The sequence below is a fragment of the Molossus molossus genome, unplaced genomic scaffold (assembly GCF_014108415.1).
Source record: "Molossus molossus isolate mMolMol1 unplaced genomic scaffold, mMolMol1.p scaffold_m16_p_10, whole genome shotgun sequence".
Classification (NCBI taxonomy): domain Eukaryota; kingdom Metazoa; phylum Chordata; class Mammalia; order Chiroptera; family Molossidae; genus Molossus; species Molossus molossus.
Genome location: NW_023425345.1, coordinates 101,420,262 through 101,447,221, shown reverse-complemented (window position 1 = coordinate 101,447,221; position 26,960 = coordinate 101,420,262). Strand labels below are relative to the sequence as shown.

Here is a 26,960-nt window from a genome sequence, read left to right as displayed (position 1 = left end):
GCGAGGACGAGAGCTGTGGAGAACCAGCCGCTGCGGCGCCGCTCCGGCTGCCTCCCGGGCGCAGCGCTGCCCCACACCCCACCGACGCCTGCACCTGAGGCGGCTGTCCGGGACCCGGTGGGAGGGCACGGAGCGACGCGGTCCAGATAAAGTTACTCACCGGGAAAGCGCGGCTGTCCGGGGCGCGCACCGGCTCCCGGCGCCGCAGCGCAGCGCCAGCTCAGCTCTCCTGGGCCCGCTGAGGGAGCCGGGAGCGAGGGGGCCTCCGCTTGGCCGGGAATCGCTGCCGCCGCCGCCGCCGCCGCCGCTGCAGATTTCCTGGCAAGAAGCAAACTCTGGCCAAGACTTCACTTCTCAACCGCCCCTGCTGCCTTCCCGGGGGCAAGCGCCAGGGCCCAGCCGCCCAACCCGACACGCACCTGGACCAATCGGCGGTAGAATAGGGTGGGAGGGGGCGGGACAGAGAGCTGATCCGCCTATCCGAGGGCTCAGAAGGCGGGTCAGGCCGTGGCCGTCACTCCCGGGTTAGAGTGAGCCCACTCCACCCCGCGCCGCCTACCCTCCCCCACCTGCTCTCGCCAGGGTTCTCTGGGTTACCTCGCAGACTAGCTCGAGAAGTGTCTCTGCGCTCCCCGCCGACGGCCGCGAGGGGCATGGAACAGCGCGGGGAGGCAGTGAATATCTAGGGAAATCGGGGGAGAACAGGTCACACAGGAAAGCAGAAATATAGGTGTGCTGGGCGAAGAGACAACTGGGGTAGGGTGGTAGGGACAGGGGTTGGCCGGGAGGTGGAGGGTGAGGGGAGCAGGAGAGCGAAGCGAAGAAGACCTGGGGGGACCGAGAGAGGAGAGGTACGCAGGTAGAAGGGGACAGAGAGCGAGTCTGGGTGGAAAGGTTGCAGAGGCGGGGGCGGGGTAACCCGAGAATAAAGGTGAGGAGGTTGAAGAAGCCAAAAGGGTAAAGGGAAAAAGTAAGTCCAAAGCGAGGGAGGACGTACTCCAGGGGTAGAAAAGATCCTAGGAGAGAAAGGATGGTAGGAAAAGTTTCCTTCTGGACTCACTCTTCCCCCCAAAAAATCAAGACAACGCTTGTCCTTTGACCCAGCTGAGATGTGCAAAGATCCTCGATGAGACAAATATCGTCTTAAACCTTTCCAATTCTTTTGTGAAATCTACCAAGGTGTATTTAACAACTGTAGTTTAAGCCTGTCGTCCCATGAAAGCCCCCTCAAGAACCAACGTCCTGCGTGGGAGTAACACTGTCCCCCGTAGGTCTAACAGCAAGTCAAAAAGAAGCCGGATTTGGGCACTAAGAAGGAAGGTGATTTGCTACACCTGGGGTAAGGTGCCAAGGGCTGAACTCAAGCGCCCACAAGCCCATCTCGGCCCCGGGAGTGGGGCGGGAGCCCGACCCCACCTGTCCCCGCTAGCTCCTCAAGCGGACTTGCTGCAGAAGCCCCAGGTGAACCCCTGGGGCCTAGCCACCGCCCTCCGCGCGCCGGGGGCGGGGTCTGTGGGCGGAGCCTCTAAGCCCCGCCCAGTGGACGGGCCCTGTGGCGCCGCTGCGGCTCCACCTCCCTTCTTCCGTCTTCCGCTCTATCCGTCGGCGGTTCCTTCCTTCCTGCTTCGTTCGCACGTTTCGCGATATGGGAAAGAGCGTCCAGTCAACCAGCACCACCTGAGGATCCCGGAAGCCGCCCCCGCCATGGAAGAGGACCAAGAGCTGGAGAGGTAACGGCCGAGGAGGCGGGAGAGTGGAGGGAGGGGGCGGGAGGAGCGGGCCGCTCCCTGCACCGGAGCCAGCGGCCGAGGAGTGGCCCGCGGCCCGCCGGGGCCTCAGCCTCTGCGTCCGGGCCTGACTGAGAAGACGGGACGGGAGGGAAATGGGCGCCTGGGCTGTAGAAAGGGCTCCGACTGGAAAAAGAGAGGAGAGGAGACAGGGATGTATTTAAATAGAGACTCTCGGAACATTAGATGCCAAGAAGGGAAGACAAGTTGTGAGAAATCCCCAAACTGCCCATCCCCAATTAGAACAGCTAACGTGTAAAATCACGGAGCAGGCCACTGTCGCCAATGATATTGGTGTATTCAGTCAGGCCTAAGTCCCTCCTTTACGCTCTGAGTTCTGTTTCTCCTTCCCACATAATTGCCTCTTCTCAGACTTTCCATTCATGTTTCTTTATCTCCTCCAAATGGAAGCCATAGTTGGGCCTGCACGATGATCATCTGTATCTCTAATCTTGTAATAATCTGTGTTTCTCTACGCCTTCCAACTCCCTTTTCATCCTCTAGCAGGGCCACTCTATTCTAATCCTATCTTTACTTGCGATTCCATTAAAAGAATATTTTAGCATACATTTAATTTGTTTTTTAAGGCAACTCCCCTGTGGCCATGTAGACGGTCAAATGGAGTAGGGAGAAACTGAGACAGGAAATTAGGTATTTATTGTAGACTTTGTAGAAGCAGGAAAATAAGGGGCTAATGCTAATGGTTTTGTGTAATTGGAATGTATTAGAGTATTAATGTGTTGCAATTGTGATGTAGTAAATGAAAAAAAGCTAGCTTCAAAACCATATTCAGTATGATCTCATTTTTATAAAAAATATGTGTGTAGAAAAATGTCTGGATTGAAGACCTCAATGGCTGAAGGCGAGAGGAAGACAGCCCTGGAAATGGTCCAGGCAGCTGGAACAGATAGACACTGTGTGACATTTGTTTTGCATGAGGAGGACCATACCCTAGGAAATTCTCTTCGTTACATGATCATGAAGAACCCGGAAGTGGAATTTTGTGGATACACTACAACCCATCCTTCAGAGAGTAAAATTAATTTACGCATTCAGACTCGAGGTGGTCTTCCAGCTGTTGAGCCATTTCAGAGAGGCCTGAATGAGCTCATGAATGTCTGCCAACATGTGCTTGACAAGTTTGAGGCCAGCATAAAGGAATATAAGGACCAAAAAGCAAGCAGAAATGAATCCTCATTCTAGTCCCTTGTGCACTATACAGGGAGGAACATTCTCTAGGTTGGTCTCTTCGTGATCTTGTAAAACTCAGAAATAGAAGTTTGTGGTTACTACATGATCTGTCATTCAGAAAGGTGTGATTCTAGCTATTAACCCATTACTCCTGTTGGAATCCCTGCAAGAACCTTTGTATTCTTCAAATAAATTCCCTCTTTAAACTAATTTGAGTGGTTTCTGTTCCTTATTCCTCAAGTTGACTATTTTAGGGGTTTTCATGTTTTGTTTTGTTTTTTTATTATTTTAATTGAGCCAACATTGAAGGTGAAGAAACTATGAGAAAATCAGGGGCCTTGACAAGGACTTTTATCAAGGGAATTAAAAGAAATATGCATTCATGGCTGTTATTGGGGGTGATAGAGATGTGCAATAGATCATGACCCCAGGTAGACTGGTTAATTTTGGGGGAGGAAAAAAAGGAAAGCAGGAAAGAAAGATAGGAGGGTGGGGAGGACTTGATCTCTTGCTACATGTTTTTTAGTAATTCATGAGAAAATCCATCCCTTGCTGTGATTGGTAGATTGGGCAAGGGTAGGGAATAGTTTGAAAGAATTGTGAGAATTCCGATTTCATATGAGAATTTTAAGTAGTATCAAGCTCCATCTTTGTGGTATTATAGGCTAGATACCACTTTATTGCTTCAATTTCAGGACACTAATAGAGAGGGAGATTCCTGGATGACCAGATAACCTTTTTAGTTTTTTACGCAGGTATATAAGTATAGCCCAAATTTAATAAAACAAGCAGTATTTGAAAAAAAGGACAGGGAAAAGGGAAATTCCACATGGGGAAATTGATTTTTTTTTTTTTTAACTTAAGATATTAGTGAATCACATTGAAGAGCTGACCTATTTACCTCTTCAATCTTGTCTTTCATATCTATCCTACTTCAATTTGACTCTTAATTTACCCTAAATGTCTGTCAATCTTTGAACCTGAGCACCCCACACCCCAATGCTCTATGCTTTGGAGTCTTTGTTTATGCTATTCCCTCTTCCTGAAGGACTCTTACTTCTGTGCCATACTATAGTGCTTATGTTGTCTACTGTTATACTAACTTGCAGCACAAAGCCTAATAGGTAGTGGACCATTAGTAAATACCAAATGAATCCATGTAGCTAGTTATGGTGTGTAGCCTTTTATTCACTTATATCAGACCTCTTCCACTGGCCTGCCACAGAACTTGCATTTCCTACATGCAGTCAACTTCTTTAGATAAATGTATTCCTGTATTTATTGAACACCTAGCATATACCAGGCCCTGGGATAGATAGCTCGTGGATGAGACACAAGTCTTGTTCTAATAGAGCATACATTATAAAAGGAGTGAAAATTTTAAATTGTATTTGTGAGGGGGGGAAAAAGAACATGAGAGGAGAATCTGCTTTAGGTATGGAAGTCAGTGGAGATCTTCCAGAGATTACGGAAGAGAAGGAACTAGTGCGCAAAGGAGTGAAAATGCATTCTATGAGAATAGTATATATCTGCAGCATGGTAATCAAGGAGGAGAAGGGCCTGTCCTGTGGGTTCAATGGGAAGAAGAGCTGGGGTGGTAAGGAGTTGGGTTTTAAGTACAATGGGAATGACATCTGAATGCTTTGATTACGGTGTGGGGAAATGAATTTGTCGAGAGGCCAGAGAAGAAGCAGAAACGAAGTGTTGGTGTGGCATGGAAGGGCAGTAAACTAGTGATGGAGAAAAGAGGGTGGATTTGAGATATATTTTTGAACCACGTTTGTACAGAATTGGTAGACCTCTGGAATTGAATGTGGAAGGTGAGGAAACAAAAAGATGACTTATACCTAGATTTGGGGCCAAATTACTGAAATGGGAAGCATAAGAGGGAAAATAGGTTGAGAAGTGGAGAAGGTGGTTAAACTCAAAAGTTTCATTCTGAATGAACAGGGTAGATAGTAGATATGTGAGTTTGAAGCTGTGAAAGAACTCTAATGAAGGTAGAGATTTACTTAGTTCTTCCATAAAGGTGACAGAGAGCCATAAAAACGAGTGTGGCAAAGAAGTGGGCCCAAGACCAAGCCCTGGGCCTGCTTAGTGTTTAAAGTTTGGATAGAACCCGGCCGGTGTGTCTCAGTGGATTGAGCATCCCCCCATGGACTGAGAGGTCCTGGTTCCCTTCCCAGTCAAGGCACGTGCCCAGGGCTCAATCCCCACTAGAGGAATGTGCAGGAAGCAATCGATTGATGTATCTCTCATATCAATGTTTCTCTCTAAGAATCAATAAAAACGTATTTTAAAAATTAATTTAAAAAAGTTTGCATAGAGAAGGAACAACCAGTGAGGTAGTAGGAAAGTCTGTAGAAAGAGTTGTGGAAGCCAAGGCTCTCACAGAAGGAGAATGATGTTGAATGAGTTGAACACAAGGCTGGAAAAGTATTGATTGGATTTAACAGGGAGGTTATTGGGCAGCGGGCAGCATTAGTTGAGTGTCTAAGAAGACTAGACATTAACACTCATTGTACAGAACAATGACTTTTTTTAGGTTTTCCCATAAAGAAAATATACTGCAAGGCATTGGAAAGCTAAATGTAAGTGGCAGCAGGGATGAGGAAAGATCAAAGTCATGGAGCAAGGATAGAGAATAATTTCCTAGGGTGATGGTAAGAGATTCTGGAAAACCAAAGTCAATGTAAGGAAATTAGCCCTTGAAGATGTAAGGAAGTCCTAAAGGGATAAATGGGAAAGGATCAAAAACTTCTTGTTTTTTCTAAAATTTTGCCAATAAGTAGTCATGTAGAGATGATAAATAGAATTATTTGCATGGAGTTTTAATACCTCTGAATCAAGATCTGTCAGGAGATGAAAGCAAAGTTCAATTAGTGGACATAGAGGTATAGAATGATGATAGTAGACTGAAGTGATTAGTAACAGTACATATGGAAAATACACCCAGTGGTGACCGCTCACTGCATCTCATGGCTTCATTGCTCCTAAAAAGATTTATTATCACTGATCATGTGGCATGCTGTCTTCAATCTGTGTACAGGATTGTCATAAACTCACAGGTTCATACAAAAGGTAGGTTAGTGAAGGGAAAAAACTGAGGGTAGGACAGTCAGAATAACCAGGAGTCATGTATATGTGAAAGAAATTTTTGCATAAAGTCAGCAAGAACCTGTGGAAATACTGAATTGGTCTATGAAAGGATGAGGGTTATATGAATAATATTTATATAAAATAACATGATCAGTATCTGACTTGCTCTCTAACAGCATTTCATTATAAATAAACTAGTATTAATGATTCAAGATCAGAAATTTTGTTTAGCTATAAAGTACTCTGCCTTTTAAGAAGCCAGTTATTAAAGTGATTACATAGTAAATGCTTTTAATATATAATAATTTGAGTGGTTACCTAGCACTTTACATTTTCAAAGCACTTTGCAAACTATTTATAAATTGCATATAGCTATAACATCTAATGCTCTAATTAGTTGGTATAACACACAGGTGTCTACATAAAAAGTTCATTCAGTACCACTCTGACCCAAAGAGTGTCTTCTATTTTAGGAAATATGAAAGCTTTTCAAGTTCTATGGCCCACCATTCCCTATCCTTTTGTTTCCTTTAAACATGTTATTAAGATTGTAGTTAGGTCAGTGTGGCTCAGTGGTTAGGATGTCGGCCTGCACACCAAAGGATCTGGGTTTGATTCTCGGTCAAGGGCATGTGCCTGGGTTGCAGGAGGCTTGTGTGAGAGGAAACCAGTCAATGTCTCTCTCTCTCTTTCTTTCTCTCCCCCCCCCCATCTCTTCCATTCTCTCTAAAAATCAATGGGAAAAATAATATCCTTGGGTGAGGATTAACAAAGAAGATTATAGCTAGTCTCCAGATCACTAGACAAAAGTCATCATTTTTGGTTAGCTTAATTTTAGAGTCAAAGGCAATCTCTGTAATATCCCTCCAACTGGGCTCCTAGGAAGCTCCTTGGAAGTTTACCCAAGTCCACTAGACTGCTTTCAAAAGATCCCAAAATATCCCTTTTGAGCTCAAGTTTTAAATGTTGGTTGTTTTTCTTTTACTTATTTTTGTTTATTTGTTTGTTGCTATTTTAAACTTTATAACTATCCCAGTTTGGTTAATGTGTGGTCTGTATTTTTTTTTCCATAATGACATTTCTTCTGAACCTACGTTGGATCTCATACAACAAAATATGGACATAGTAGTGGCACAGTCCTGAGAAATGTTGGAGATAAGAGAATACAGTGTGGATCTGTCCTAAAAAGCCCTATGTGGTTTTGGAGAGAAGACAGTTGTACACATGAAAAAGAAAACCTCATTTATGATGAAGGGCCCTAATGTTCAGTGTAGAGTATTATGTACTGAACACAGAATGGAATCAGAGAGAGAGAGAAAGAGACACTATTTAAGCAATAATTGTTTCATGAGTACCCCCTTGGTCAGCCACTGTGCTAGGCACTGGAGATAGCAAACAAGATGGGCATACTCTGCATTCTAGTTACTTGTGGAATGAAGTTGGCAGGCTTGTAAAATAGTGTTCTAGGATCAATTGTTTTCTCTTTCCCAGTGTAAAGAAGCCATTAAAGATTCTTGAGCTGGGAAATGCCATAAAGGTTTTGTTTGTTTTTTGTCGCATGTCCATGTAGAATGGATGAATGGAAGAAAACACGGGGAGACAGTCGAGTTAAGGGGCATTTGTAACAGTCTAGGTGTAATATAAGGAGGCAGAATTGTAGGAATGAAAGTAAAAGGGTGAATACCAAAAGCTAAAAAAGAATGAAAATAACTTGGAGACAGTTTCTGTATAAAGTTAAAGGTAACACAAGGATTGAAAATGACCCCATACCCATGTCTTTGTCCCCTTTGTTTTCCCATTACCCCCTCACAACCAAAGCGAGAGTGGTGGGATTTACCCATCTCATTCCCAACCTGTCCTTGCTAATGGGAGCCCGTGGGTGCAACCACCCTACTCTCCTTCCCTCACCCATGTCAGAAGAATTTACATCTTCAACAAGGACATGAATCCAGGGCTTCAGATGTGAGAATGGGATGGGGAGAGGCAGTCAGGGCAGTAAGCTGACAGGCTCTTACTGCTCTCTGCCTTCATCAAGTTCACCAAGTTGTTCTCCTCAAAGAACATTTCATTCATTTATTCATTCCATAAATGTTATTGAGCACATATTTTATGCAAGCACATTTAGGGATATAGCAAAGAACAAGTTGTCCACATGCAGTTTATTTTGTAATGGCAGAGATAGAAATAAATGCATAAATGTACAATGTAATTTAAGGTATCCATATAAATGGGAAGTAAAAGAATGATGGGTGTGAGAAGGCACTGAGAGATTGAGTAGTTAAGGAAGGCCTTTCTGAAGAGGTGACAATTGAACAGAAATAACAGACAGACCAAGGATAAAGGAGAATATGCCCAGAATTTTCTAAAAGATGAATTTAGATAATTTACCACAGAAAAAGCAAAATTATGAACCTTTTTTAAAGGAATAAACTTTCAACATTGTATATGTGTAGATTTTATTAGTACCTAGATTTATATCATATTTTTAAATATGTTTTTTATTGATTGTTTTTTAGAGAGAGAGGAAGGAGAGAAAGATACAGAAACATCAATGTGAGAGATAAACATCCATTGGCTGCCTCCTGCACACCCCCTACTGGGAATCAAGGCTGCCCAGGAATTGAACCAGGACCTCTCAGTCCATGGAACAATGCTCAATCCACTGAGCCACACTGACTGGGCACATTTTTAATCTGTATGTTTTTACCTGATAATTATAGAAAAGAATATTGAGTTACTCTATGGGACACTAGGATATTGTAGGAGTTTTGGATTGGCTAATATATATATATATATATATATATATATATATATGTATGAGGGAAATTGAGTTGATTTTAATGGGGCTTTTGTGTGTGTGTATTTTTTAGAAAAGTATCTTTTTTAGAAGCAGAAGTTGGTGGCCTTGGGACATTGCACATCTTTTCTGGCTAAATAACGGTGAGGCACCATAGCATAGGAGCTAAGAGGTTGCACTATTGAAATCATACTGCTTGGGTCTTGGCTCTAGACTTTTTAGCTATATGTCCTTGAACAAGCTGTTTGACCTCTTTGTGCTTCAGTCTCTTCATTGGTAAAATTGGGATAACAATAATACCATATAGGGACACTATAACTTAATTTAGGTAATATATTCAAAGTGCTTAGGATATTATCTATCCCATATAGCATTCTCCCAATCAATGTTAGCTATTATTGTTATATCATTAGTTGTGTCGAACAAGCTGGTTTTGTTCATTTTCTTCTAGTTGAAAACAAAAAAACATTAGTAACTACTGTTAATTTAGTTCAAGCAGCGCTGTAATATAAATTTGTGAACACCAGTATGGAATGTTATCAGTATGCCAAGGCCATTGCCTTAAGAAGGATAGTTTAAAATAGCATTCCTATTAATAGGATATCGATACAAATCAAAGATAAATGGATTGTGTTTCTCCTCTTTCACAAAGAAATTAAGATTCTAATGGAACATTATAATCTTTCCCAAGAGTCAAGACAAAGGTTACTCAGAAAGGAGAAGCAAGTTCTATAGCAGATGGATACCTGGTTTGGTGCTGAAATATCTGAATATTAATAGGAAGCCAGGACTCAAGCTAGGTCAGCTAGGCATAAAATGGAATATATTGGTATTTTATCTAATCATACTGATCCTCAGTAAATTCCATATTTGTTCTGCAAGGCATTTAATATATGTCAAAAGAAAAGCTGTCAATTTGAATTTTCTAAATTTACCTTGCTGACCTGGGTCAAACCTGAGAAAAATTGTAAATAATGCCTCAACCAATGCTATTAAAAGGGCTCCAAGAGAAAATCAAACTGCTACGAGCATCTAACAGAGACTGAACCAGTTAGCTTGAACAACAGTTTGAGTTTTGTTTGTCTGTTGTTTTTTTCAAGGGTGAAAGAGGGTTTCTTTCTGAGGGCCTCTCTTTCAAGATAGTAATGTGTAGAGGTGAAGGGTAAGGACTACTGTCTTCCACATTCCTAACTTATGAATGTGTAATCTTTATGAGCCTCAGTTTCCTTATCTGTAAAATTGGGCTAGTAACAATACCTACTTTACAGAGTTACTGTGAGACTAAGTGAAATAAGGCACTTAGCACAATGCCTAGTATTATATATTTAAATGTGCAAATATTAGCTATTGCTATTATTGTTGTATTGGTTATTGTTTAAGCCAATTAGTGGTGGTTGGAATAGTAGTCTTCACAATACTGGTTATTCCTCATCCATGGCAGTCCTCAAGTCTGTGAGGCTTGTTCCACCTGGTCTCTGTCCACATCATCACCTGTGACTGTCTGCTATACTGGCCTTCTCACTTCTTTTATATATGCCTAACTTGTTCCATTTCAGGGCCTTGGCCATTTACTAAGAGGGACAGTCCTTCACCACTCTTAGCTATTCATTGTTGTATAACAAATTGTCTTAAAACTTAGTAGCAGAAAAAAAAGGAAAACATCTCTCACAGTTCCTGTGGGTAAGGAATCTGGTTGGAGCTTAGCTGGATGATTGTGACTCAGGGTCTTTCACAAAGCTGTAATCAAGATGTCATCTAGGCTGCAATCAAGACTTGCATATCAGATATTTCACTTCAAAGCTCATTCACATGGGACCGCCTCATGCCATGGCATCTGGCTTCCCCCGGATCAAGCGATCCAGGAAAGAGAGAGAGTGCTAAAGTTGGAAGCCACAGTCTTTTTATATCATAATCTCAGAAGAACATCCCATCCCATCTGCTGTATTCTGTTTGTTAGAAGTGAGTCAGTAGGCCCCGCCCACACAGGGTGGATTTTACAAGGGTGTAAATACCAGGAGAAGGGGATCCTTAGGACCATCTAGAGCAGTGGTTCTCAACCTTCCTAATGCCAAGACCCTTTAATACAGTTCCTCATGTTGTGGTGACCCTCAGCCATAAAATTATTTTTGTTGCTACTTCATAACTGTAATTTTGAATTGCAATCGGAAATAGGTGTTTTCTGATGGTCTTAGGCGACCCCTATGAAAGAGTCATTCGACCTCCAAAGGGGTTGTGACCCACAGGTTGAGAACCACTGATCTAGAGGCTACCCACCATAGTTGCCTTCAAAATAGCATGTGCAACGACTACATACAAACCTCTTCCACTTTTCTATCCCTGACCTTGTTTTGTTCCTTTATGGTACTCGCCATTAACCGACATTATAGTATATATTATATGTTGTTGTCTGACTCCATTTAAATATAGGCTCCCTGAGGGCAAGGGCTTTGTCCTTTTTGCCTGTGTATTCCTAGCATTTAAAACCCTGCCAGGCACAGAGCAGGGTATCATCAGTATTTATTCAGTGAATGAGTGAATGCATGAATGACTGAATGTCAGCGTCAGTATGACTGCTGCAGCAGGGAGGACAGACTGCAGAGAAAGACTGATGCTTTGTAATGACATTAGTTTGTACACTCATCATTATAACACTTGCATACTCAGTCACCACAGTGAACAAGCTTTGAGAAGAAAAAAAGTTCTTGAGTGAGGCAAGGAAGCATGCCTTTCCTGTGGCTTCCATAGGAGGGAGAGTTGAGGTCATGATAAGTATCATAGAGCCTCAATAAAGGTGGTTATACTTTGGAATCTATTTCACTTATGTCTTCTCTCTGTCCCTAAGAGCTTTTGATACTGTCATTCCTACCGCATTTATCCCATGCTACATTTGTTACCTGTGCTCCTATTAGTCTAAAATAAAAGGTAGGATATCTCCCACTTGAAGTTGAAAAAAGGACATTTTTGTTTTACATTTGGCTGTGAGCAATATGAAATGGTACTGATTATCCTTGGGCTCTGGTGTCCGCAATTCCAGTGGAGCATAAGTTGGAGGCTTATTGTTTGGGCTACCATGAAGTGGAATTCAAAGGATTTGACTCTAAGGTTTGCTGTTTTGTCAAGGCCAAATAAGACATTCATTTCCTGACCAGCTGTCTGATAAATTGATGCCATTTATTATAAGTAGCATTGCTTTGGATATAGAGTATACACTTTTTTTTCAACAGCTGTTTTGAAGTCCTGCTGTGCCCCAGGTACTAGGCATACAAAGATGAATCTCATTTGGTTTCTGCCTTCATAGTTTGCAATCAGATTGGACCAAAGAGCTGTGAATACAGGTATCATTTTTTTCTAACTCTTCCACCTTGTTTAAAATTGTAGCCCCTCCTCCAGCACCTCCATCTTGCAGTTCTACAGCCCCTGGAACAGTGCCTAACCCACAGTAGGTCCTCAAAAAATACTTATCAATGAACGAGTAGTATTTTTTTCATTGATAGCCTAAGAGCTGAATTTGAATTGGAAAGGGTGAAATAACTATTCTTTTTGAAATATTATTGGACCTGTGAACTCTCCAAATCTGAAACCACGCAGTAAGTATAAAGTAGGTATAAACTATTGGAGTTAAAAACCATAAATGTGTGGTTGTATGTCTTTAGCTCCATTATCTGTCACATAAGTAACAGGCTGGGGCTGTCAAAGAGGAGACAAGACTGGGAATTTATTAGACTAAAGGTGGTCATGCCCAGAGCTGGCAAAGATAGAGTGCCAAAGGAGTAGTAGCCTGCACAGTGGAGACCTAGCAGACCTTATAGATGGATCTTTTAGGTGGTCCCTAAATCCAGAGAGGTCACCTGAGCTAAGAAGATTTGGGCATGTTGTATACAGTACACATCTAAGAAAACAGGACTTTGGATCTAAAAAGCCACATTTGGCTGTGAATTTATGTCACATTAGTGAGAACACCACTCCCTACCCCACCCCACCCAGCAAAGCAGCCACAGTTGGTTTTGTGAGCACTGGCTCTGCTTTATACCCTACTGCGTGATTTCAGATTTGGAGTTCACAGGTCCATAATATTTCAAAAAATAAAATCTAATTGGGTGAATTGATGTATGCAGCTTTGGTTTTAATATGCTTTTGAAAATGCCTTGGTAGAACATTGTCAGAAATCCCAGCCTTTAAATGGCCTGATACAAGGTGAAGGCCTCCAGTCCATGTTTTTCACCACCACCAAGCAATTAATTCTGACACTGTCTGCCTGGAGATAGCACAGATCTCACAGGTCATAGCTTAGTCCTACAAGACCACCCCCCACCCCCACCCATATTCCCAACCCTTCAAAGGCTGATTTCAAGTCCAGGTTGTTATCTGTGCTTCTGACAAACTGGCTATAAGTTGGAGGTTCCCATGACCCCCCCCCCTTTGGGTTCAGTCAATTAGCTAGAGCTATTCACAGAACTTAGAAGCATTTACTTAGGTTGATTAGTTCATAATGAAGGATGCAGATGAAGAGGTACATAGGGCAAGGTATTTGGGATAGGGAGTGGAGTTTTTATGCCCTGTCTCCCTTATCTCCCCATGTTCACCAACTCAGAAGCTTTCCAAACCCCATCCTTTGGGATTTTTAAGGAGTCCTCATTACGTAGTCATGATTGATTAAATCATTGACCATTGGTGACTGAACTCAATCCCCAGCCCCTCTCCTCTCCAGTTACCTGGTCGGTTCCCCTGACAACCAGTTCCTACAGTTAGATTACCTAGGGGCTTTCCTAATGTTCATTAACATAACAGAAGGCTCTTATTGCTCTAATTCATTTCTTCCAGTTTTCTCTTGGATACTCCTGAGCTTTCTGTCCACAACTCTTAATTTCTCATACTGCCATGCTTGGTAAACTATATGGGATCTCAGAATGAATTTTAATTGGAACTCAGATTTCAAGTTAAGGATCACACATCATTGAGATTCCTTACCTAAAGTTATTTCAGACCCTGGTTTGTTTGCCTTCTCTGTCTTGCATAATTAAACATAATACTGGTGCTTGGAATACTTCACAGGGTTCTTATTCAAAAGTGATTAATATCAATTATCATCTTTCCCTGAAGATGAAGAATAAAGAGTACAATCATCATGTTCTTTATCCAGGAGAATGCGTTGTATTATGTTCTGCATCAGACCTCTGAGCTTTCTGGACTTGGTTCTAGAGGTTTTTTTCTGGTTTTTGTTTGTGTGTTTACATGGCAAAGATTGCACCTTGCCCTTAAGTGGAGGGGGGGAAATTGGGGATTCTAGGGCTTTCTGATTAGAAACTGTTCTGACGCAAATGTCTGTCTTTAGAAGTGTCAGCCTCCAGGTGTGTCACTCCCTGCTGCCCAGACTTGCAGAAAGCAAGCTAAGAGTTCCCATTCTCTTTTCTTGTTCTAGTAAGTTAGTCCCCATCTGAAAGCACTGTGCTTCAGAACAAGCCGGGACATGAGGAAGCCAATTGGGCTTATTCTTAGCCAAAAGCAGACAGTTTAACAGACACGTAGCTGTGAATGTAAAGTAAGAAGACTGATTCACCTAGCCATGTGGGAAAAACCAGTTCAATCCTGTTTCATGGTAGATAGTGCTTTTCCCATTTATAGGAAAAGGAAACTGAGGTTTGCAGAAGTTAAGTAACTATCTTAAGGCCATACAGCTTATAAGTAAACACAAACCCAAGAATGCCTGACTCCTTAGGCCCAGCTTTTAATGTCCACAATGTTGCCTATGTTACTTCCCTCAGGTACATATGAAGATACTCAAGCTTTGCCAGATGTATGCTCCAAAGAGTTCATTTTGAGAGACCAAACACTTGACCAGTAATCCTTGTTTATGTCTTAGATCAGGTCCAAATGTGTTGGAAACAGGGCTGCTTTTTGTACATCTGAACTATGAAAAGAGTCAGTGAGTTAGAGAGTATTTGGTTAAGAACCCAGATATGGGTTTACTAATACTTGGTTCATAAAAATTTTCCATACTAGTTGGAATACTTGGTTCATTTTCCGTACTAGTAAACTCCATTGGCATTTTAAAATACATTCATTTTAACTTTTTAATTTATATTGAACCAAAGCTACACTTGATCATCCTCAAAATGTAGAAAATATCTTCATGGATAGACTAAAATAAGGGCCTGTCTTAGTTGAAAGGGCTCTGGATATGGAGTCGGAAGTTAGAATCAGGTGTACCACTCCCTGGTTGACCTTGTCAGCCTCCCTAAGCCTTAGTTGCCTAACAAATAAAAGGGAGACAATGAGTTCAAGTGTTCTTCTGAAGGTCAGTGAGATAATTATATTATACTGTTAATCACTTTATTTTGGCTTCTCTTCTTGCATATTGCAGTAAAAAGAGTCTTATAAATACTTGGAGCCTCTCTAGAAACACTGAGTGTGTAGGAATTAATATAGAAGTTTAGTATATGGCCCAGTTTCTGTCAAGCAGATGCTGAGGAAGAATTGTGAATTTAGGGATTTGCTATTTCAAATCAATTGTGAAAGTATGTCCTGAACATTTATATTAACACACTGTCCTTTTTATAAGCATAACAGTATCTCAGACCTTGGGAGCAAGCCCAGTTAGCTGTTTGGTTAATCAGCATGATCTGTCTCTCAGAATTTACCCTGAAGTCTCAGTTGGGTGCCCGTTTCATTTTTAACACAGTCTAAATTCCTCATTAGCATTGCTCCAGCCAGTCCAACTGCAGCAGGAAGCTTGGGTTGTGTGTCAGTGGTAAATGAGACGGTTCTAAAGTATGCAGCAACTTAAAGCAGAGCAGTAACACAGGGACAGAAGACCAGTTTTTGATATGTTGTAAAATGAATTGTGAAACATTTGCCCCAGAACATGCTTTCATAGGTCCCTTCTTGGTTATATCATCACATGTAAGTAATTTATAAGTCTGAATAGTAGGCCCTGGCCAGCTCAGTTGGTTATAGTATCTTCCCAATGTGCCAAGGTTGCAGGTTCGATCCCTGGTCGAGGCCCAGACAAGAAGCAACCAATGAATGCCTAAATTGGTGGAACAACAAGTCGATGTTTTTCTCTGTTTCTCAATAAAAAGTCTGAATAGTAAAGATTGCTGGTTCTTGACTGTGTTGCATCTGATTTCAGATGCCCAAATCACCATTTATATTACTCTCTGTGGTTTCTTTTTATTTTTTGCTTTCTTTTTATTGATGTTAGAGAGAGAGAGATAGAAACATCGATGAGAGAGAACATCGACTGGTCGCCTCCTACATGACCCCCCACTGAGGATTGGGCCCACAACCCAGCATGTGCCCTGACTGGGACTCAAACCGAAGACCTCTTGGTGCATGGGTTGACGCTCAACCACTGAGCCACACCAGTCGTGGTTTCTTTTTTTTGGCAGTTGATATTGTTTGTATGGTGTGATACACACTTAACAGTTGTATTAATCAGTAATGGAATTTTCCATGCTTTGGGTTTTTCCCCTTTAGTGGTTAGTCCCATGTGTTGATTTCTTCCCTTCAGTTATCTCTGCACCTTTCTAGTGGTCTCTCCTGTACTGCTGAATTTAGCATCTGTAAGAATGTGTTTGCATTGCACCAGAGTCTACGACTTCTGTCCGCTACCAGGGAAGCGTCTCTGGGGTCTTTACAAATAAATGAAAAACCTTATTTGCACAGTTGTGTAATTTTGGCTGACGTGTTCAGTGAGCCATCTACGTTTAGTACTTTGAACTTTTGTAAATGTCTTTCTCCAAAGGGACACTACTTCCAAATACTTCCAAAGTTAGTTTTGCTTTTATATTTAACTGCTTAATTCCATTAGCTACTACATTAATAGAAATGAAGTGTTTTTTTCCCCCCAAAACAGTTGTATGTCTACTAAGATTTTTTTAATTGTAAAATAAGGTTGACATTGCCTTGTGTTACTTAAATTTATTGTTAATGAAATTAGCACCTGAAAAACAACTTGGATCGATTAGGAAATCCTATACATTCTGGAACTTTCTATCTTCTTTTTTTTTTTTCCATTTCTTGGCTCTTTGTTCTAAGTATATTTTATAATCATTTGATGAATTAGACACAGATCTACTTGGGAAAGACAGCTTGTCTTTTAGCAAATTACAGCAGCCTTGACACAACTGAAGGAAATAGCTTCAGTGGGCTGACCAGACTTTCTGCTGAATAGGCTATTCTCAGGGCTCAGATCCAAGAACTCTGAAGTGTTGTTTAGGACAGTCTGCAGAGCATTGCAGATTATTTGTATGAAATAAAGCTCTTTTAGGATTAAGAGAGCGGTTTACAGACCATGATTTTGATGAGGTGGTTTTTCTGTTATGTGGTGTGTTTATCAAAGGGCAGACTTCAACCCCTGTTAAAGAAAGCAACAGAGGCAAACTTTAGGGACTTTATAGTGTAATATTTCTTTTGTACAGTTGTTATTTTTTTTTTCCTTTTTTTGTGTGGTTGGTTGGTGAGTTTACATTTCTGTCATATTTTCCTGTCCTTGACTAGATTCAAGCAGCTGCCGTGTTAGCTTTTCTCTGCTCTGATACTGACTTTTTTCCACACCCATCCTCCTAGACTTGAAACCAGTTTTCTTTTCATCACTTTTGTTCTTCTCAGTATCTGTTTTAAGGATATCACAAAATGCTTTCATTGGATAAAAGAGCTCAGCAATTATTTTGACTTTATATTCTTTGAGTTTATTTCTCCCAATTAATATTTCAGTAGGGCACATATATATTTAAACTTACTAATTAATTGATCTATCAGACAGACATACTTTTGCTGGCATTGGTGCAATTCATGGGCTTTTCTATTCAGTTTACCATTTCTAAGTTAATGCTCTACCATCCCCATTTCACCTCAACAAAGTGTTTTAGTAAGAGATGCTTTTCTGCATAACTTAAATAAAATTTACCATGGCACATTTAATGAGGTCTTGTAATATGAACTGAAATGAATCACTGTATTTTCTGGGTAACTCCTTAATCAGGATTTAGTAATACATATTTGTAAAAATATTACTTTGAACATGAGGTCATTTTATTATGTCTTTTCTTTTCTCTTTTTTTTCCCCTCACCTGAGGACATTTTTTCCATTCTTTGTTCAGATAGAGTGGGAGGGAGAGCGAGGAAGAGAGAGAGAGAAACATCGACATGAAAGGGACACATCAAGTAGCTGCCTCCCGCACAACCAATCAGGGCCAGGGACAAACTGCAACCGAGGTACGTGCCCTTAGTGGGAAGCGAACTCGGGTCTCTCTGAACCGCAGGCCGACGCTCTAACCACTGAGCAAAACCGGACAGGGCTCATTATGGCTTTTCTGTGGTGAGTTGTCTTATGAGCTGAGAAAGAAGGTTTTCCTTTAAGAGCCAAACTAGTAAGAATCAATTCATGTATTAACTGAAAAAGCCATCTTTCTATAAGAGTAGCCCACCCTCAGAGGTCACCTAGAAAAGGGTAGCTACGGACATTGAGAATGCCAAAGTCTAAGTGAAGGGACTAGAGTGTTATCTTCACTACAACAGTTCTTGTCATATACAAACAATTACAGTAAAATATTGCTGCCATCCCTTTACTTATCTCTCTCTCACTAGACTGGGATTCTTGAAGGTTGGGGTCATGGCTTTTAATACAGCTGTAATATAAGGGTTAACTAAGGTCCTGAGCCCTAGAGTCAACTGCCTGGGTTCACATCACAGCCCCATCACTTACTGGCTTTTGTGGTCTTGGAAAGTTTCTTAACTTTCCCTTATTTTCTTATCACTTTATCTGTGAAATAATAGTTATATAGTGGAGTTGTGAGGATAAAGTATAAGATACGTGATTCATAGGCACTGTTGCCATTATTATTTTTCATTATATCCCCAGTGGTACATGTTAAGTGCTTACTTGCTATATTGATATTCAAATGAGAATTTCTTTGAACCTGGGCAAGAAAGGCAGCCCCTATATTTACAGACACAGATTTCAGTGTCACTGGAGATCCGGCACTCAGTACAATTCATAACCCAGGAAATATCCCCCTCATATTTTGACTTGCATCCTTGAATGAAAGGAAACGTGAATACGTGGAGATTGTTGGGTTGTACCACTGTTGACTTTGGAGCGGATGTTGTTTCAGAGTACAGGAAGGATTTGAGCCGCAGAGTTGTTTAGAAGAGAAAAGACACTAACTTGTCAAAACCGTGAAGGCATAAATGCAATAGGTTGTACCAAATATTATATCCCAGTAGTGCTAAGGTTTTATTTTCTTGCTTTTCTTAGGATTTCAGTTCATGGTTCTGGAGGTTCTCATGACTTAGTACAGTATTAGGAATAGTTATATTTGGAGTCTGACATTGCACTGTTAAATCATATTACTGATATATGTGTATATATGTAAGTTTATATAGAACCAACATGAAGTTTGATACTGATTCATTAATTGTTGTTTTTTTTTAATTTTCAATTTTTTACATTTAAGGTCATTTACATTTTGACAAATATATTCAAATTTCGTCCACATTGACTGTAGTTACATTTTCTTTTTTAATATTTTAGACTATTACAGTACATAGAACATGATTTATGTAAAAATCTTGATTATCACAATACAATTGGTGATTTTGCTGACATCAAGGTAAGAAAATACATTTTGTGGAACATATTATATATGACTTATATGTCTTTTTGTTACCATTTTTAATTAATTTTTAAATTACTCCAGTATTATTTTGTATGGGTTTCAGGTATACAGCATAGCGGTTAGACAATCATATACTTTACAAAGTGTTCCCCCTGATATTTCTGGTACCCACCTGGCACCATACAAAGTTATCAAAATATTATTGACTATATTCCCTAGGCTATACTTCATATCCCTATTCTGTAACTACCTGTCTGTACTTCTCAGTCCCTTTGCCTCTTCACCCAGTTCCCAGCCACCCTACTCTCTGGCAGTCATCAGTCTGGTCTGAATTTTGTGTGTCTTTATTTCTGTTTTTATCCAAATATTACCAACTAATTAACAGAATAACCAATGGGTGCAGTTAGTTAATTCTGTCATCTTTGATACTTTGCTGACTTTCAGTCGATTAAAAAAATCATAGCTTTGCCCTGGCCGGTTTGGCTTAGCAGAGCGTTGGCCCACAGACCAAAGAGTCGAGGGTTTGATTCCCAATCAGGGGCATGTACCTTGATTGCAGGTTTGATCCTCGGCCCCAGTCAGGGTCGTGAGGTAGGCAGCCAGTTGATGGGTCTCTCTCACATTGATGTTTCTCTCCTTCTCTCTCCCCCCCCAGCCCCCTCCTCCCACTGCCTCCCTCCTACTCTATTTAAAAATCAATGGAAAAATATCCTTGGGTAAGAATTTTTAAAAAATTACACCTTTACACATTTTTTATTTTTGTATATTTGTCATGGTAGGAGGGAGGAGTTTATTTTATTTAATATTTTTTAGTTTATTTTATAACTTTTAAATACTTAGAACTATGGTGTGTGAAACTTTATTTGCCTCTTATTGGGCCTAAAAGAAAGGAGCAGTTACATCCATTGGTGTGGAGCATACAGGGAGATCAGTAAAGGTTTGTAGAGCAGAGAACTTCCGATCCCTGTCCAGTGATGAGGATGTGGCTGAGTGGAGAACTATTCAGACAGAGAGCATAGCCTAAGCAAAGTTCTGCCGTGCATGCCTGGCAACAGTGGAGCTGCAGTCAGGCTGCATACATATCCTAGCGAAACTGGGCTTCAGGACTAGCCAAGCTGAGGCCCTGGAATATAGTTACCCCACAGGCATATAATGTCTGGCTGAGGCCTTGCAGAGACAGGTCAGTAGCCCCCACTCTGACATCTCCAGGTGTCTGTATTAGCATCCTTGGACTCCATCACTGAAGCACTTTCATTTCAAAGAACAATTAGTATCTTCACTGAGAGATGGAGTTCAGAGAATGTGAACACATGTGATGAGTGGGCTTTTAACCATTTGCATAATGAAGCAAAAGAATGGTATTTCGAAGCAAAACAAAGGCTATTCATCTCTAGTTGCTAGCATACTAAGGAAAAAGTATTATCTAGATATGAAATATTGCTGGGATTTTCAAGGAATCCTAGAGGATTAAAGACCTCAATCCTGACAGGAAAATTTCTGCGTCAGTGTCTGCAGTGTCTTGTTGTGACGTAATATTTGATGCTTCTGAGGCCATGTGGGATTGTCGTGCTCCTGTTCAGATGTGGCCACTGCTGGAGATCGCACAAGAAACCTATAGCCACCAATTCCTTCCTTGCATTTCTTTGCCCAGTGACGTGTTCTTACTTTTTCTCTCCTGTCTTCAACTTCCTTGTCTTGCCTCGTCCATCTCTCCCATCATCTCTTCTGGCTACAGATACAGTATTTTTATTCTTAAATCTTTGTAATTATTGACATGTCCCACACCCAGAACCTGTTCATTCCTCGAATCTTTAGTTAGTACCTACCATGTGACAGGCATAGGGAAAACTCAGATGAAAAAGACAAGTTTTCTGACCTCTAGGAGTTAAGTCAAGTGAAAAATACCTTTCACATTTCTTGTGCTTCAGATAAAATTCAGAACACTTGGATCTAAATCAATTCCTTATTTTATCCTCGTAACAATTCTGTGAGGTTATTGTTGTCATAGTAAAAAGCAAGCCACATCTTTTATTTTTCTAGGTTTGCTTAAAAAACTTTCTTCATTTTCTTTGGTCCATGTTGGCATGAAATCAAAGTCTTGTTAATCCTCCACTCAAATTCATGCTCCTGCATTATCCTCTAGTGATTTATTGGCATAAATTGTTTTTAAAAAATTAAGCAACTTTTCTCACAACTCTCTTCGTATTTGTTACATAGTAAATAAATATTGAGGCTCTCCACAGTCCCCTAAGTAAACAATATTTGTTTCTAAAGCACATATCCAAGTCTTTATTTCACATATACAGTAGTAAACCTCCTCAGGGAGGGGCCTCACTCACAGTGTAAATAGTCATGCCTTACAGAGCAAGTGCTTCATAGAGGTTGACTAAATTTAACAATTGACTGAACTAACTTCTTGTAACTCTATCTTTTACCTATGAATAATTATTTTCATTTTTCAAATAACCTCAGTGTCCTTAGTGAGTTTTACCTGTCTTCAAAAACCTTTTCTACAATTTGAATTTTCTTACCTTTCTTTACAGGTGATAGGTGACCCCAGACAGTTTGATACTTTCTTTTTTTAATCCTCACTTGAAGATTTTTTTTTCCATTGATTTTTAGAGAGTGAAAGTGAAGGAAGGAGGGGGAAGAGAGAGAGAAAACATCAATGTGAGATCGAACCTGCAACCCAGGTACATGCCCTTGACTGGGAATCGAATCTGAGGTGCGAGGGCCAACGCTGTGACCACTGAGACATACTGGCTGGGGCCAGTTTGATATTTTCTGAAATTAAATAAGGATGGCCTGAATTTCTTCATCTATGTCTATACCTGAATTACTAAGTAATACAGCATCCAGACTTTGTTTCTGCTGATCCGCATGATCATGATCACTAATACTGCTGACTGGTCAGGAGCCTGTAGGCAGCTATTTGCAGATACGCGCAGGGATCCAAACCATTTGTCCATAATTTTTCATGAGAATGTTTTGTGGTCCGACAGCAAATCCTTACTGAAGATCAAGTAAATTGTTCAATTTCTTTCTCTAAGCCTTAATGCACTCTATTGTAGGAGGAAATTTAGATGGCTGTAGGGAAGTTTCTTTTAAATTCTGTCCAGTGCTCTGATGCGTAGTGCATGTGGGCAATGTAAGTTTAAGCCAGTTACCTTCAGCACTGGTGATGGGCTGGGCCTGTCAGATGCCTCCCAGTTACCAGCGGCCAGTGTTGTGCTGCACTTAGTCCCTCCTATTTTCTAAGTCTGGGTGCTGGTCACTGAGTCATGCTTGTTTGAACGTACATCAAGGCCTTCAGAGTAGTTTTAGATGACTTTGTGCCTTATTTGAACCTTCTTTTTCATCCATCGTGACAGATACTGGACTCCACAGTCAGCTGATCAAAGGTGACTTTTTAAAGTCTTAAGGGAGTCACAAAATGTTCATCTAATGTTCAGTCATATGTTCCTTATTCTCTATCTTAGTCTCTGCAGGCTGCTAGAACAGATACCACAGACTGGGTGGTTTAAACAACCAACATTTATTTCTGACAGTTCTGGAGACTAGAAGCCTGAGACCAAAGTGTGGGCAGATTCAGTGTGTGGTGACAACCTGTTTTCTGATTCATGGACAGCCATCTTCTCTGTGTTCTCACATAGCAGAGAGAGCCAGGGAGCTCTCTGGTGATCTCTCATAAGGACATAATCCCAATCATGAAGGCTCCACCCTCCTGACCTAATAACCTCCCAAAGGCCTAACACTATCACACTGGGGTTAGGATTTTAGTATATACATTTTGAGGGGGTGACAAACATTCAGTTCATAATACTTTCCTTCATTTCTCAGGAAAGCACACGTAGATCCATCTAACTCTCCGTCTCTGTCTTTTTGAGCAATTACTTGATATTTAGCTTTTCTAATTCTGTTTCTTTCAAAAATCTCTCTTTTCATCATTACATATTTGCCTTTTAATGTCTGTTGTATCACTTTAGTTTACCTTTAATTTCTTGCTACCCTTTCTGTATCACAATATAGTTAACTCTCAGTTGATTTGTATGAATAGAAAGAAAACACAGACCCAAATAACTCAAAACTAATTTGTTAGACTTTGGATTTTAAGGTGATTTTGCACCAGATTTGCATTCCCACTTGGATTTTATTTAAGCTGCTATTATGATTAGTTTACATTCTTTAAGCATGTACCAGCTGGCTAATGGAACGAATAGGCAGGCCTGAGCTAGGGTGGATCATTGAAAATTGATTGTACTTTGTTCTTGTGCCCAGAATTCTGTCTGCTTAATGATCTAGCTTTCTTGAACTTGTTTGTATTGAACTTTAAGTTTGTTTTACAAAGAAACCTTTAAGATGCTTAAAGGATATAAGTGTAAAAATTACTGTACCTAAAATTAAATTTGTCTTATGTTTTATTTATTATTTTAATCCTGACCCAAGGATATTTTTCTGTTGATTTTTAGATAGAATGGAAAGGGGGGGGGGGGACAAAAATGTGAGAGAGAGACATTGACTGGTTGCCTCCTGCTCATCGGGACTGGGGATCAAACCCACAACTCAAGGACGTGCCCTTAACCGGGAATCGGACCCGAGACCCTTCAGTCCATGGGCCGACGCTCTAACTGCTGAGCTAAACCAGCCAGGGTGAATTTGTCTGATGTTTTAATTGTTCATGTTCTCTATGTACTTAGTTCTTATATATTCTCCTACTGTTTACTCTTCCTGTATTTTCATTTTAGTTTACATTCTGTTTCATTATTTCGTTAAAAAATCATGTTTCATGATGTTGATGTTTCATAATCTTTGATTTTAGCCTCTGTGAAAATGTGCAGTAGAAATTGGGCTTGCTATCTCCTTACCCAGGAACTCATTAGCGAATGATCCAGGCTATAGTAGTGAGGAAAACTACCTGACTTTCTATTTTTCCTCCTTAATTTTGAAGGTGATGTCATTATTTCAAGGAAAGTCTACATGAATGCTAGGAATTGTTGTTTTTCTTATTGGAAATAAAACCTTGCAGAAGGAGCTGTACAGGAGAATTTGGGGTGGGAGGTAGCAAATGCTCGACATTCTTAGAACCAAAGCAGTGAGCGGTCCATTCCTTCCACCCTCCAGGGTCAGCATGTCTCCCAGTTCTCCTTGAATGAGTATGGAAGCAGTGGCAACTCTGTTAGACCTTTTTTTTTTTTCTTATGTAGTTTTTGCCTCTTTTAATGCTAAAGACAAAATGTCTTCGCCAGGACTAGCTGTGCAAATGTTTGTGGCAGAGATAAGAAGTATAATAAAAAGACCAGAAGATTCGTAGCCATAAACAATATTACCTTGGGCAAGTTAGTCAAACCAAGTACAAACTCATGCCTTGGGTCCACCCCAACCATAGGTATGGGGTACTGCTTCCCATGTTTATTGTGGGCTTTACTCATGAGAAGACGGGGTGGCTGAATGCCAACCCCTCCCTGTCTGAGCCCCACCTTTTACCATCTTTCAACACAGGTGAATACGTTTCACCCCAGGCAGTTTTTCTCATACATATATACCTTCTTTTCCCTTTAATTGTAGTTGTAAATCAGAAGGTTTCCCTCATCGCAGCAGATAAAGTTAATCACAGTGCTGGAGATAGTTTTAAATACATCAAAACTACAGAAGAAATAATGTCAAACTTCATAGGTCTTGACAGTGCCTAGAATATGCCTTCAGGGTCCCTACAAGGTTCCTGACTGAGTATTGTTTCCCTCAGATGTATAGCATTTCAGCTGTATTATGACATAAATTGGCTTTTGTAGGCTGGTCCAGAAAGCTAGCCAAACATTTTAACAGAGTTTTTATGGGAAAGTGCATTCTAGTTTATTTGTAATGGATACATAGCTTGTTCATATTGGGGAACTGTCCTAACAAGTTTTCCCCTAATGATTTTTAACTGCTTTTGTTGTCAGGAGGAGAAGCACATGGTGAATCCAAGTATGATTGATTACCTGTTTTCATTTGGAAACTACCACACTAGTTGATGGGAATAAGGGGGTGTATTTGGAATATTTTTACCCTTTGATGATTTGTACTTACATCTACAAGGGTGATAAAGAGATCTCTGTTTGGGAGCTGGATAGGATACATTTTTCATGAAATAGTATATGAGATAAAGCCCTCAGATCACATCAATAGGATTTATTATTATCTTAAAGAGGTGGAAGGAGAACCACGTGTGGTAATCAGATGCATTTATCTACTCATTACACCAGCAGGTTGGGCTGTGAAACATAACCTGATTGAGCGAGTCAGGGGGTAAGAAGGTGCACAATTGGTCAGTGTTTTAGTTCTTCATTGACCCTGTCAGTGGGCTCTCCCAGGACGGATTAGAAAGTGTCATGCTGCTGAGTTAGCTGAAAAGGCATTTTTTAAAGGTCTCACTGTTAATAAGAGTTTATTTTTTAAAAATGTGTAAGTTATAGAAAAATAGCCAGATATATCTATTGAAGATTAAGAGAGTGGTGAAATAGTTTGAAAGCATACTATTCGAAATATGTAAGTAAATGCCAAGAGAAACAGATAAAAAATAGTTGAAAAAAAAAATTAAGGGTGGATAGGGAAGGATGATGCAGAAAACTGCTGTATTTTATTACAAGTCTCTAAATAGTATTTGTCTTTTTAAGCTATGTGCATGCTTTGATAAAATAAAAATCAATATAAAATAAAATATTTATGAACTAATAATGTTAATATCATTTGAGAAGTATGTAAGTAATATATATAGTACTACTATAACAGTATATATAATTAAATATTTTTATATATAGAATCAATATACAGTTATATAGTTTCAAAACATTCTGATTAGGTTTATAGTTCTGTCTTTGGACTGTATTTGTTTGCACTCTTACTTTCCTTTTTTTCTTAACTTTTTTATTTATATGTCAGAAGTAATAAAGTCAGGGATGACATTCTTCCTATATAGCACCTTGCACAGTATCTTAGGCATGTAAAGTCCCAGAATATGGTTGATAAATAAGTTTTTGAGTGTTTTTAACTCTCTTTATAAATATTACACAGCTAATACAGATTTACTCTACAAAAAATAGAAAATTCAGAGAAACAAACAAAAAACCAGAAATTACCCCCAAACTTACCTTACCATATTGATAACATTTCTCCAGATGTTTTCCTATGCAATACATATGTGTAAATAAATGTAAAATAAAATTATCTTATATACAGGGGTTGACAAAAGTAGATTTACAATTGTTCATAGTAAATAGTACAATAATTAACAAATGAGAATATAAGAATAAATTATTTTATATACTCACAACTGTAAACCTACTTTTGTCCACACATGTACACTGTTTTGTCCCCAGCTTTATAAACTAAATGTGTTATGAATATCTTTCTGTGCCAAGTATTCATTTGTCTTCAGTTTTAATGACTACCTTATCTTCTGCTGTTGTGGATATGCCATGATCTATTTAG

General features: G+C 40.1%; 3 protein-coding genes across 4 annotated transcripts in view; 2 read left to right on the top strand and 1 right to left on the bottom strand.

The window, feature by feature from the left end:
- The window catches only part of LNX2 (ligand of numb-protein X 2), a 72,912-nt gene extending 72,708 nt beyond the window's left edge, over positions 1–204 (bottom strand). Inside the window, exon 1 of one of the 2 annotated variants that reach the window (XM_036252953.1) lies at positions 161–204. The gene's annotated coding sequence lies outside the window, so the exon portion shown is untranslated. The remainder of the gene's footprint in view (positions 1–160) is intronic. The other variant, XM_036252954.1, reaches the window with a different exon arrangement.
- A 1,413-nt stretch (positions 205–1,617) lies between these two features.
- On the top strand, positions 1,618–3,430 carry LOC118624633 (DNA-directed RNA polymerases I and III subunit RPAC2). Its single transcript, XM_036253042.1, has 2 exons — positions 1,618–1,730; positions 2,615–3,430. The coding sequence occupies exons 1-2, from the start codon at positions 1,705–1,707 to the stop codon at positions 2,988–2,990; spliced, it is 402 nt and encodes a 133-aa protein (XP_036108935.1). The 5' UTR covers positions 1,618–1,704; the 3' UTR covers positions 2,991–3,430.
- The window catches only part of LOC118624634 (protein POLR1D), a 43,212-nt gene continuing 17,880 nt past the window's right edge, over positions 1,629–26,960 (top strand). The window contains exon 1 of the mRNA XM_036253043.1: positions 1,629–1,730. Coding sequence (XP_036108936.1) covers positions 1,705–1,730 — 26 coding nt within the window. The 5' untranslated portion in view covers positions 1,629–1,704. The remainder of the gene's footprint in view (positions 1,731–26,960) is intronic.

Coding starts and splice junctions, on each gene's coding strand:
- LOC118624633 (XM_036253042.1), top strand. CDS start 1,705: ATGGAAGAGGACCAAGAGCTGGAGAG. Junction 1,731..2,614: donor GAGGACCAAGAGCTGGAGAG/GTAACGGCCGAG, acceptor ATATGTGTGTAG/AAAAATGTCTGGATTGAAGA.